Below are 12,544 nucleotides of genomic sequence, written 5' to 3'. Positions count from 1 at the left end.
GACCATTTTGGCACCACCCCCCGGCCCCGCTCTGGCGCGGCGCGATGACGTCACTTGATAGCGCGCATGGAGATGACGCACCTAGCCGGCTGGCAGGGCGGTGGCGGCGGGTCTCGGCGCGGTGCGATGACGTCACGAGGCGTCGCGCGGTGATAATGCTCTGGGGAGGGCGGCGGGGCCCGCAGTCGGGGCGGGCGGCGGGGCCGGACATGGCGGCGGGGCCAGGCCCGCGGGAAGATGAATAAGGGCTGGCTGGAGCTCGAGAGCGATCCTGGTGAGCCAGGGGCAGCTCCGGGAGACGGGGTGGAGGCCAGGCCTGCGCTGGGGAGGTGGAAGGGGCTGGGAGATCGGGGAGGCCGGGGCCTGACGGGCCGTGAGGGCCGGGCTAGTGAATCGAGGGCGCTCAAGAGGGCAAGGTAAGAGGCTGTGAGGGACTGGCCAGGGACTTGGGAGTTGTGGGGGATCAGGAGAGCTGGGTGGGAGGCTCTGAGGAGCAGGATGAGGTTAGGGGAGCTCAGGAGAGCAGCCTAGGATGCTGGAAGGCCTTGAGAGGCCGGGGACCTCGGGGACTACGCCTGGGGGATCGGGGGGCTCAGGAGGGCCAGGGGCTGTGGAGCTCTGAGGGACAGTCGGGGGGCTGGGGGACCTGGGAGGCTCTGAGTGACAGGCTGGGGCCTCAGGAGGGTGGAAGGCTCTGAGAGGCAGGCCAGGGGTGGTCATGAGGGCAGACTAGGGGGGTTCACAGGAGCAGGAAAGAGTTTGAGGACTCAGAGGAGCAGACCGAGAGCCTGGGGGGCTCAGGGCGTGCAGGCCAGGGGTGATGGTGAAATTTAGGGGTGGGAGGCTTGGAGTGCATACACAAGGTTGCGGGGTGCAGGCCTAGAGGGAGGGATGCTCCCACCCGTGTTTAGGGTGGGAGTAGGGCTTGGGGTGAGGCGTTGAGAGAGGGGTACCCAGTAAAGGGGTGTCTGGGGCACAGGCGGAGGGCTGAGAGCACCGGTGAGGGTGTAGGGGTGTGTGGGGCAGGAGTAATGTGTGGCCTGCAGGAGAGGGGGCTGTATGGGTTGTGGTGTGTGGGACATAGCCCGTTGGGGTTAGGGAGAGGCCGTGGGTGTGCAGCGCATGTGGAAAAGGGGACATTGGGAGGCTGGGTGTAGGGGTGGGATAGGGTGAACGGGGTTGCAGGAGCATTGTGAAGGCTCAGGATGGCGCCTGGTCTCTGGTAGCACTGTATGAGGTACCCCAGACACTGCGCTGCGTGTGAGCTATAAACCCAGGGATCTCCATGAAAAACAAATGCCACGCGGGTGTAGCATGAAGCATTCCTGTTGTTTTCAAAAACACACAGAAATATTACTGAAATCCAGGGAGAGGAGTGCATAGAGAGCACCCCTTCCAACAAGAACAGCTCTGACTGGTGATTGCTCCAGAGTTTTGAGGGCAATTGAACAGCCTGTGTCACTTGGGAGCACGTGAGGGTGGTATCTGCTTCCTGTGGCTGTCACATCCTGCCATGGCTTTGCTGCTGAATGAGTGGATCAAACCGTCACCCCCAGGGAGTCCAGGAAGGTGCTGAAGAGGGCTTTATGGTCCCTTCCAACCCAAACCATTCTATAATTCCATGCTCTGCAAGGACAGCTTGCCCTTTCGGGGGCTGCTGACAAGAAGGCAGCGAGGCTGCGGCGCTGCCTGAGGTCTCTGTTGATGTTGACATCGCCGTCCATGGTGCTGAGTACTTTGAGGAAAGCCATCTCTGTCAGAAAGATGCCAGGGTTTGGAGTAGCAGCGGTGGGTGGTGAGGAGGCTGTCACTGGATGGAAACATGTTATTTCCATAGCGTTTTTCTTCCCACTGACAGTTTTGTAAGAAATAAGATGTTTTCTGCTAAATTAACAAAGTTGTTTTGCTTCCAGAAATTTCCTCCCTGTTTTAGTCATTTTAACTTTGGTGCGGAAGCCACTTGGGCTCTGCCTTTCTTGACTGAGCCACTTACATTAGGTTCCTTAAATCCTTTGCTTACATAGATGTTCCTGGGGGATGAATCCTTCTTATTTATATTCCTTGTACTTCCTCCCAGGCTTTCAGCAGCTTTTACATGGGAATGAAAGAAGCAGACTTATTATTCTGGTCTCGAGCTCACTAACTCTGCTTGCAGAGGCATTGCCTGAAAATTGGGCTGACTGCCTTTGCTTCAGCATCCTAACGGAAGCTGCTACTCGGTTGCAGAGGTGTAATAAACCTTCAGTCTCTTTGCTGTTGTGCCTGTAATCCCTGGTTATGTCCCCCTGTAACGAGAATTTTGGAGACAGATTCTTGGATTTGGTTCCCCAGGAGAGAGGGAAATGAAGAAAAGGCATTCATCTCTTGGTTTTCCTCACAGCCCTGTTGCTGTGAGCTGCTTTTCCTTTTGCTGTCTTGTCTTTCCCTAACAAGAATATAAATTATCTTCTTTTGAAATACCCTGTGATCTGTTCAGCTGCATTTCCTTCCAGTCAGAAGCGTGTGTGTTGTTTAGGTGCTCCCTCCTCTTCATGGTGGAGATTTGCTTCTTGGCAGGTCATTTGCAGTGGGTCAGGACGCGGAAGGTGGACCTGGTGGACCTGGTTCACGTCCTCTTGAGGAAGAGGATGATGAGTGGGGATGGAGGGAAGAAGGGAGTCTGCCACCTCTATAGTGAGCCAAGATTTCAAGAGCTTTGCTGCTGAGGGGTCATCATGATCTGGGTGCACCGTGGCCTGGGAACATGTGGGACCTCTGGGACCTGGTGGGAGCAGGGTTCCTCTCTGCTTTCTTCAGACAGAAGTAATGTATTGGTTTTGTTCATTTTAGGTCTTTTCACACTCCTGGTTGAAGATTTTGGTGAGTACAAGAAACCTTCCTGGTGAGAGATGTCTTTCTTCGGGAGTTGTCGTTTCTGCTAGGCTTTACACCAGCCTCTGCCCTTTTGTTTGCAGGGGTCAAGGGCGTGCAGGTTGAAGAGATTTATGATCTGCAGAGCAAATGCCAAGGGTAAGTCACAGGCGTGAAAGCATCAGTTTTATTACTCAGAATGTGTCTGTGGGCCCAGGAACTCATTGCCAGGCATTCAGAAGGGCCTGTGGGAGCTTGCCAGTCAGCTTTGAAAGTGGTGAACCAAGAGTGCTTTGTCAGGTTTGGGGCAGGTGGGCTATCTCATGCCTTGAGGAGGACCTTGTGGGCCAGGTGGGGGACAGGCTTCAAGGGATTCATCTCCCTTTCTCCATGGAGAGGTGCAGTGCCAACTGGTGTGCTTGCAGCTTGGGCTTTCTCTCTGTCTCAGTGCTTTGAAATGGCTTTGAGGCTGTCTCTTAAAAGCCATTGTCTGAACTCCTTGAAAATGAACAAAACATATGTTTAAAAGAAAGGATCTTTTGGTGGCCAGGCAGTATTCTGCAGGTCGATCAGTGTCCTGAGGTGAATTTCGCCTCTCATTTCCATTTTGTATGGAGACTCTTAAGGTCTGTCAGTCTCCAAAGTTTTCAAGTTTGATTGTTTGAGCACAGTGCAGGAGAGTGTCCTGGGTAATGTGGCGCTGGGACACCTGTGGCAGGGTTAGTCACATCCAGAAGGATAGGGATGGTGGTTTGGCTCGTTCTTTCTGTCTTTGCTCTGCCCATGGTTTGAAACAGAAGGTTTCTGGTGCTGGGCAGGGAAACCCCAGTGATGTGGTCCATTTAAAACCATAGAGCTGCTGAATTCTCTCTGCAGCCCTGTGTATGGGTTCATCTTCCTGTTCAAGTGGATTGAGGAGCGCAGGTCACGCCGGAAGGTCTCTACCCTGGTGGATGAGACGTCGGTGATCGACGATGACATCGTTAATAACATGTTCTTTGCTCACCAGGTAGGCTGGAGGCGAGGAAAAAGGGGGAGGGGTGTGACACCTCAAGGAAGCAACATGGTGCTGAGAGGCTGCAGTGTTCTTGGCTCCTCTTTCCTGGGAGTCTCTCTCCTGAGCTTAAGGTTGGTGGGAATTCAGTGAGGGCTGTGAGCAGATGCTTGTGGGGGTTCGGTGTGGCTCAGAGAACGAGACTGACCCCTTCCCTTCACTGAGAGCTGAGGTCAAGTGGCTGCTCTCATAAGTGGTTTGTGCGTCAGTACTTTTCAATTGATTATTGTCGACTCCGAGGTGTTGTTGAAGGGTTGTCTTGTTCCTGCTGCTTAAGATGGTGCTTGTGTCACCCTCCAGCTGATCCCCAATTCCTGTGCCACCCATGCCCTGCTGAGCGTCCTCCTGAACTGCAACAATGTCGACCTGGGCCCCACGCTGAGCCGCATGAAGGATTTCACCAAAGGTTTCAGCCCTGAGGTAGGGGCAGGGGCATGCAGGGCTGTGCATCGGTGGCGCGTGGGAATCTGCCTCTCACTCCACTCTTGAGACGATGCTGTAACGAGCTGGCTCCTTTCCAGACCCTCATGGCGGCACACTGCATCAGTATTGCCTCTTGGCTGCGGTCTTCCTGCCTTGTCTTGCTCAGGGCCTTGGTCCCCTTACACTGGGCACAGTCCTTGGCCTTCTGTCCTATTGGACAAGTTCCATTCTCTAAGTCAGTGACCAAAAGTCCTGTCTCCTCCCTTTGCGCCTATCTCAAAGTCTGTGTTTCTTTCTAACTGTAGTTTCTTTAGTAGAAATAGTTTATACTTTTTGTCTTGTAACTCGGAGACTGAAAGTCTGTGCCTGAAAGTTGTTCTTCCAGTCCTGTGTATGGATGGAGGGAGTCGGGAGTTGGTGGGTGAAGCATTTTCTTTGTTTCATGTCCCTTCACAATTATTTTCTCTCTTGCTGTGACTACAGAGCAAAGGCTATGCCATCGGCAATGCCCCGGAGCTGGCCAAGGCCCACAACAGCCATGCCAGGTGAGTGACGGGTTGTCTTGAGCTCACGTTTGCTGGAGGAGGCAGACTTTACACTAACCTCTTGCCCTTGCAGGCCAGAGCCACGCCACTTGCCGGAGAAGCAGAATGGAATCAGTGCTGTGCGAACCATGGAAGCTTTTCATTTTGTCAGTTATGTCCCCATCAAGGGACGGCTGTTTGAGCTGGACGGGCTGAAGGTCTATCCCATTGACCATGGTAAGAGCCTGCCTGTCCCTGCTCAATGAACTGTCAAATAGACACCCTGGTGTGTCCAAACGTATGTTTTATTTTCCATTGCCACTAAGCACAGGCTAATGTTTGGGTAGAATCACGCCAGTGCCTCCTAGATTTGTCCTGAGTTTTGTTAGCTCATTTTGGAGCCTGTGCGCTGGGCGTGGAAGGCAGTTATTTCTAAATGCATTGCATCATTTTTCCGGCTTTGCCATTTTCCTCCCCAGTTGCTCAGGGTCACGAGGTCCTTCTGCAGCTCTAAAATAACTTGTTATCGCAAGCAGCATTTGTATCCTCCTTACCCTCTCCTTGTGCCAAATAACCGCTGTGTGTTGAGGCACAAGGTCCTAACAGAGATCCCAGCAGGTCACTTGGGTTACTCCCTTCTCTTACAACTTGACCGCTAGTTCTGCCTTTTACTTATTTATCCATGCTAGGACTTTGCTTTTGCTGGGCCCTTTGGCAAGGTACCCACCTCGTGTACCTGGGTTTCTAAAGCATGGCACCAGATCCACTGGCAGGTGGATCCCAGCAAGACCTAGGATTTCATTGGATTTCTTGGATTTCCCAGAGCCTGTGAATCTCTTGTGGTCTGTAGGGTTCAAAACTTACCTTTCTGCCCTGAGATGACTCACGTTTTCTGTTTGCAAGGCAGAGGCAGGGAGTTCTACATCTGGGCTGACAGTATTGTCCTTCTGCCTCCCAGGGATCTTCTTGACTTGCTCCTTGGTAAGGGAGCTGTGAGATTGCCTCTCATGGGGCTGGCAGGATCTGCTCTGAGTCTGAAGCAGGAGCCTTGGCTTGCCTTGCTAATTCCAGCTCTTTATCGTTACCACAGGGCCGTGGGCTGATGATGAGGAATGGACGGACAAAGCCAGGAGAGTAATCATGGAGCGCATCGGCCTGGCCACTGCAGGGTAATGTCCCCGGCCACGGTGACTGATCCCTTGCCATTCTTACCTGAGATTATTTCTGCTTTGGTCTCTGTGCGATGAGTTGTGGAAGCAGAGATGGAGAATGTTGCCTGGGAGGAGTGCTGGTACGCTGCCTCCTTGCCTGCAATTTGCCTGCATTTTGAGCACGCAGAGAAGCTGCACTCTGTGCGAGGCAGAGTCCCTGCAAATGGCCACACAGAGTAAGAGCGGCCAGATCAGGTCCCTCTTGGCTCAAGTCCGTAGGAGAAGGAGTGGTGCTTCTTGTCTTGAGGTAGACTCTTGGATGCTTGGGCGTGAGGGTGACTGAGCACTGGCACGAGTTGTCCAGAGAGGTTGTGGAGTCTTCATCCTTGGAGATACTCGGAAGCCATCTGGATGTGATCCTGAGCAATCAGCTCCGGGTGACTCTGCTGGAGCATGGGCGTGGAGCAGATGAGCTCCACAAGTCCCATCCCACCTCAACTGATCTGTGACTCTGTGAAGGGTGTTTTGTGTTGTGGCTGAAGCAACCTTGCTCCGCTTCTTCATCCGCCGTGAGATTGACTTGGTTTGGGGGGAAAAGCCTCCTGTGTGCTGGTGTTAAATGCCCTGGCAGGGGAGGCGCTGCCTGGGAAGAGCCTGCAGGAGGTGTGCGGGGTGTGGCTAGCAGCCGCCTCACCCCCTGTGTTGGGAGATGGGCTTTCCAGTGCCAGCCCGCGGCTGATGTCTGCTGTCCTGTCCTGCAGGGAACCATACCACGACATCCGCTTCAACCTGATGGCGGTGGTGCCTGATCGGAGGATGAAGTACGAGTCCAAACTGCACGTCCTGAAGATGAACCGCCAGACTGTGCTGGAGGCCTTGCAGCAGGTAGGACAGCCCAGGCCCTGAGTGACTGCGAGCCTGGGGTGGGCATAGGCTCTATTTTCAGAGCATCTCCATGTGCTGCGAGGGCCTGGATTTGGGGTCCTTTTCTTTGCCTTGGGAAATGTCTCCTGGGAAGAGGAGATAACCAGCCTTGCTACTTGGTCGCTTGCTGCTTTTCTGGGAGGTTATCCATGGCGTAGTCAGTAATTGTGCACATGGGTGGTCAGTGGTTGGCTTGCCCTCATGATTTCTTCTGCAGTGCTCGAATAGGGAATATGTGGTTCGGGTCATCCCAGTCCAGCACTCAGTTTCTGTCTGTCATTTGTCTTCAAGCTTATCCGAGTAACTCAGCCTGAGCTGATCCAGACCCAGAAGTCTCAGGAATCTCAGCCTCCTGAAGAGGCAAAGCCAGCCAGCAGCAAGACCGTGACTCCAGAGAGCACCCATCCAGGTAGAACCCTATAGGAGCAGTGTTGCCGCCAGCCTGGCCTGTTGTGGAACAAGCTTAGGTTGGTGATGGTGGCCGCTGACCTGGAGTTTGAGGCATGTTTATGGTCAGCTCCACTTTCTTTCCTCCAAGCCCAGCTCTGTGCTGGCGTGTGATAGGTGCCTCTGTGCCCAGGAGAAGTGTTGGAGTGACACAGACCTTAAAAATGGGAGGGCTTAAGCTTGCAGACACTGGTGACAGCTGGAGGTGGAATGGGAAGTGGGTGTGGTGGTCTGCTGGAGTGTAAAAGCTCTTCTCTTGTGTTGGGTGGGCAGAGGGTGGTAGAAGGCATTCAGTAAAAGTGGTGGTGCTGGTCATGAAAGGCTGTGCTGTGCTTGTATGACAGATGGCACTGATGAGCCTGCCAGCCATGGCCATGCTGCAGCCACACAGAGCCAACCCAACAAATCCAAAGTGGTGGCAAAGACATCAGCGAGCAGTATCAACGGGGCGCCTCCAGCAAACCCCATTGTGCAGAGGTTGCCGGCCTTCCTGGATAATCACAACTACGCCAAATCCCCCATGCAGGTAGGCCGGAGCTCCAGGCTAGCAGCATGCCTGACTCAAGCTGAGCTTTTTGCTTGCAGTCCCTCATCTCTGTGGGATGATAGCTGTCAGATGGTCTAAACCCTTCCCCTGCCTCGCAACTGGCCTGCCTTGCGCTAACCCCAGCGGGAAGGAGAGAGGGTAAATAGACTGACCTGGCAAAAGAAGTTAGCATTAATGTGGGTCAGCTGAGCAAGTGCAGGGAAGAGTCCCCTGTCTCTCAGAAGGGGCAAGCCCTGGTACTTGCTGGGCAGGGGACATGTCCACTGGGTTCTTCCTCCTTGCCCTGCTGCCAGCAGGCCATCAGCAACTGTGTTTTGCAGGAGGAGGAAGACCTTGCGGCAGGAGTGGGTCGCAGCCGAGTCCCAGTCCGGCAGCACCAGCAGTACTCAGATGATGAGGACGACTACGATGATGATGATGAGGAGGAAGTTCGTAACACCAACACAGCCATCAGGTGATGGTTTAAGCCAAGGGTGATGGGCAGGGGGCTGATATTTGTAGGATGTGATTCCCAGATATTTCTGGAGTTTGAGATACCACCTGTGTGTGCCACTAGGGCTGTTTTCCTCCTTGCCTCCTATTTTACCGTTTGCTCACTGGATTTTGTGAAGCTCTTCTGTAGCTCTTCACAATCAGCCCCGAGTTCTCTGCGCTGTGTTGGCAGCAGGCTCTGGGGAACCCCTGTTCCCAGTGCCAATTGCCAGATTGGCTCTTGGTGACAGTGTTGGTGCACTCGGACTGTTGTGGAGGTTGGGAAGGGAGGGTCACAGAGAGGCTGCTTTTGGGGCTTCTGAAAGAAGAGTTGGGGTACACAGCACCCTGTGCCCCCCAGCTGCATAGGGGTACTGGCAGCCGAGTGGTTCAGTGGAGTTGGGTGCTGCTAGAGAAGGTTTTGGGAGTGGGGGCAACCTAGAAATGTTTCAGGCCCTGCCTCATCCCATCCTGAGCGCAGAGCTGGCAGTGCCTGCCTTAGGCCCTCACCTCCTTCAGGCCCCCACCTCCTTCCAGCAGCTTCTCACCCCCTGTGCTGTGTTCCTGGGCAGGTACAAAAGGAAAGGGCAGGTGAAGCAAGAGCACGTGGCAGGGGCTGCAGATGGCCAGCTCTCCGTCCTCCAGCCCAACACCATCAACGTCCTGGCTGAGAAGCTGAAGGAATCTCAAAAGGATCTTTCCATTCCCCTGTCCATCAAGACGAGCGGTGGGGGCGCCGCCGTGGCAGTGGTCACGCACTCCCAGCCCTCTCCCACCCCCAGCAATGAGAGCACAGACACCGCTTCTGAGATCGGCAGTGCCTTCAACTCCCCACTGCGCTCTCCCATCCGCTCAGCCAACCCCACGCGCCCTTCCAGCCCTGTCACCTCCCACATCTCTAAGGTGCTCTTTGGCGAGGAGGACGGCCTGCTGCGTGTTGACTGCATGCGCTATAACCGGGCCGTTAGGGACCTGGGGCCTGTTATCAGCACCGGGCTGCTGCACCTCACGGAGGATGGCGTGTTCTGCCCACTGGCTGTTGCAGGTGGGTGCTCGCCAGCTTTTGAGGGGATGGCATCTCCCCTGTGGTGACGGGACAGTGTCCTTTGACTTCAGGAGTGGGCACCCATCCTTTGTGATGACTCTTAACCCCTCCTTCCCCTGTGTGCAGATGGGGGGAAAAGCTCCCCTCCTTCCATCAAACCCGGTGAAGAGGCCCCGGTCACAATCAAACTGGACGAGAAGGAGGGCAGTGAGGCCAGTGACAGCAAAGAGAAGGTGGGACTTGGCAGGACCAGTGATCACCCTGGGGGGGAAAAGTATTCTCCCAAGGTGAGTTTTGTGCTGTGACAGCCCTGGGAACGTGGAGCTCCCTGTGCTCACCCAGAGAAGCAGCAGCGCTGGCAGTGACCGAACCGCATGTGCACGCTGTCCCGCTCGCGTGTCGCCACAGCCGTCCCTCGAGGCACAGGGCAGAGCAGGGTTTGTGCCTTGCGTCGTCTCGGGGGTACTTGCCTGGGCAGCGGGCAGAGCTGCTGTCTCCCACAGCTGAGAAGTTTGGCGTGTTGGGCTCTCCTTTGGAGCCTGCACCCCTAAATCCCAGCCTACTGTCTTTGCTGCTGGGTCCAGGGTCAGGCAACACAAGCGCAACAAGAGCTCCCTGGAGGAGAGCCAGCTAGAAACTCTTTTACTCAAAAGGGAAGTCTTCAGGGTTTGTTATTGAGAAGAGTATTGGGGCATTTCTCGGGCATGCAGGCAATGCTTCCCCCTGTCCCAGAGAATGTGGGGCTGAGACAGGCTTGGGCACAGCCCCGCTCCCCTGGGGCTGCCCGTAGCACCGGCTGATGGAATTGCCCTCTGAGTCAGAAATTTCCTACAAGTAACTGATCTCTTCTTTTTTTTTTTTTTTGTTGCCCCTGGCAAGCATTTTTTTTTTTTTTTTTGTTCAATCCTTTCTTTCTTTTTTTTTTTTTCATGAATCCTCCCTTTCCCAGCTCGGAGAGGAACACCCACCAGCTCACCCTGCTGGTTCCTGGGCTGCAACGGGCTTCCATCTGCTCACGTTTGCTCTGCTTGATCCTGGCAGGAGCTGCTGGCACTGCTGAAGTGCGTGGAGGCAGAGATTGCGAACTATGAGGCCTGTCTGAAGGAAGAGGTGGAGAAGAGGAAGAAATTCAAGGTGTGTGAATTGTTTCATTCGAGGTGTGTTTGTTGAAGGCTTGTTTGCATTGCTGCTTTGGCTCCCTGGAGACTTCTCTCTGTCAAAGTGGAGGGAGAGTGGTTCCACTAAGAGCAGTGATGGGAAGCACTCGGGGTCCTTTTCCCCATTACCAAGCAGCACTGCAGGGCAGAGCTCTTGCCCAGACAAACCGAATTCCCTGGGCAGTGCTAACGCGCTTGAGGAAGATGGTGGAACACTGCAGCTGGGCTACTGCAGGAAGGAGGGAGTGTTTGCCCCAAAGCCTGGCAGGATTCCTCCCCTGCCCACCCCCACCTCTTCACAGCTGCCCTTTGTGCAAAAAATCTGAACTGGGATGGAGACTGTCCCAGTTGTGCACTGGCCTGAGCTGGGTTGCGAGGTGGGTCCCTTCCTGCTCCGCTCACTTTGACCTGTGAGTTGGGCCAGGCACGCTGGTTCTTTGTCCCATTAGCCTTGAGCTCTCCTTTCCCCCTGCCACCTGTTTGTGGATTGTGTGTGGATTTGTCATCTCTTTGTAGATTGATGACCAGAGGAGAACCCACAACTACGATGAGTTCATCTGTACCTTCATCTCCATGCTGGCCCAAGAAGGTGAGCTGTGGCTGTGTTGCCGATGGGGTTTGGATGCGGCCGGGAAGCCGCACTGAGCGTGGCAGATCTGCGGTTGGGAAGCTCGCCCTGCCCTGCTTCCTGGATCTGCCAGGTCTGGGCACGAGGTAGGGCTCAGTCTGGGGTGCTGCACGTCTCCACTCTGTGTCCTTAGGATTTTGTAGTCCCAGGAGAATCCCACTGATGATGAATTTCGGGTGAGAGAGGGAGGGCTGCACCCAGGCAGGATTATACCAGTGCAGGGACATGTCTGTCTGCTTCTCCCCGCTGCAGGCATGCTGGCAAGCCTGGTGGAGCAGAACATCTCCGTCCGCAGGCGTCAGGGCGTCAGCATCGGCCGTCTTCACAAGCAGAGGAAGCCGGACCGCCGGAAACGCTCCCGGCCATATAAAGCCAAGCGGCAGTAGCGTGAGGGTCAGGACTGTGAGAAGGAGGAGCTGGGCTTTGTGGCTTTGGGCAGTGGCACTTGGATCTGTGTTACCCTTTGCCCAGGGAAGAGGGACTGCAGTGACAAGCCCTTGGCCAAGGTGGAGCCTGAGGAGAAAGAGAAATCGGATTTTCCTCTTGAGCCTGAGTTGTGAAAGATGGAAACGCATTGTCTTGAGGGCATTCCCTGCAGCAGAAGGCGAGCCCGAGTGCCCAGCTGCCTGACTGTGCCACCGCAGCACATGGATGCCATGGGCCTGGATCTGAGGACTGTGACAGGAGGGGAAGAGCCCACCCGGCCCGGGGCAGGTTTAACATTGTGGGAATTGCAGGTGATGCCGACGTGGGGCTGCGGTGGCTGCAGCTGGCTGTGGCTTGTGTCCTCCTGTGTCCAGGCCTCCAGCTCTGTGCTTCCCCAGGACATTTGTGACTGATTTCTATTCCTCCCCTTCCCCAAATCTGTTTGTGGTTCTGACCCACCTTTTGGCCGCCGCTGAGCGAGGTGGCTTCTGTACAGAGCCCCTTCTCCTGCATCCACCCGGGCTGCACTGTGCAGCTCAGAGCTGGCCCACACGTGGCCATGTTCCCCTGTGGGCCTTGCCAGCTCTCTCGCCAGGAGAGGATGGGTGGGCTTATCCCTGGAGCCGGGCCTTGTGCCCAGCCCTCTGCGGTGGTGCTGGCGGGCGGCACGTGGCTCTGCTGCCATGGCTGCTCTCCTAGGGACCAGCTCTGTGGCCTTGGCAGTGCCTGTGGGTCACATAGGGCTGCTCCAGGCCCAAGAAACCCTGTGTGTTATGAAAAGACAAAGTTCATAGTGTGGCCCTGGTGCTGCTGGGCATGGCACTGGGGTGGACACCAGACGTGGAGTCACTTGGTGCCCTTGTTGAAGCCTCTCGGCTTGGGGGGAGAGAGGTGACA

The 12,544-nt window shown here is 55.2% G+C and overlaps 1 protein-coding gene across 2 annotated transcripts; it reads left to right on the top strand.

Annotated features, from left to right (window-relative positions):
* Positions 1-152: 152 nt before the first annotated feature.
* Positions 153-12,201, top strand: BAP1 (BRCA1 associated protein 1). Of its 2 annotated transcripts, none has more exons than XM_054076997.1 (17): positions 153-274; positions 2,830-2,859; positions 2,955-3,009; positions 3,727-3,859; positions 4,205-4,324; positions 4,811-4,872; positions 4,946-5,088; positions 5,942-6,020; positions 6,764-6,887; positions 7,218-7,335; positions 7,718-7,899; positions 8,241-8,374; positions 8,964-9,436; positions 9,563-9,669; positions 10,478-10,570; positions 11,110-11,182; positions 11,474-12,201. In XM_054076997.1, the coding sequence occupies exons 1-17, from the start codon at positions 238-240 to the stop codon at positions 11,605-11,607; spliced, it is 2,097 nt and encodes a 698-aa protein (XP_053932972.1). In that variant the 5' UTR covers positions 153-237; the 3' UTR covers positions 11,608-12,201. The 2 variants fall into 2 exon arrangements, with proteins under 2 accessions (XP_053932972.1, XP_009567655.1); XM_009569360.2 differs by having other exon boundaries at positions 9,563-9,723.
* Positions 12,202-12,544: the final 343 nt, after the last annotated feature.

Source organism: Cuculus canorus, chromosome 11, assembly GCF_017976375.1.
Source record: "Cuculus canorus isolate bCucCan1 chromosome 11, bCucCan1.pri, whole genome shotgun sequence".
Taxonomy (NCBI): domain Eukaryota; kingdom Metazoa; phylum Chordata; class Aves; order Cuculiformes; family Cuculidae; genus Cuculus; species Cuculus canorus.
The sequence above is the reverse complement of the archived record's forward strand: the minus strand, read 5'-3'. Positions and strand labels throughout refer to the sequence as shown.

What these genes read in the sequence shown, in the direction of transcription:
- BAP1 (XM_009569360.2), top strand. Translation starts at nt 238, where the DNA reads ATGAATAAGGGCTGGCTGGAGCTCGAGAGCGATCCTG. An exon ending in ACATGTTCTTTGCTCACCAG is followed by an intron (nt 3,860 to 4,204) that starts GTAGGCTGGAGG and finishes GTCACCCTCCAG; the next exon opens with CTGATCCCCAATTCCTGTGC. An exon ending in TCCAGAGAGCACCCATCCAG is followed by an intron (nt 7,336 to 7,717) that starts GTAGAACCCTAT and finishes CTTGTATGACAG; the next exon opens with ATGGCACTGATGAGCCTGCC.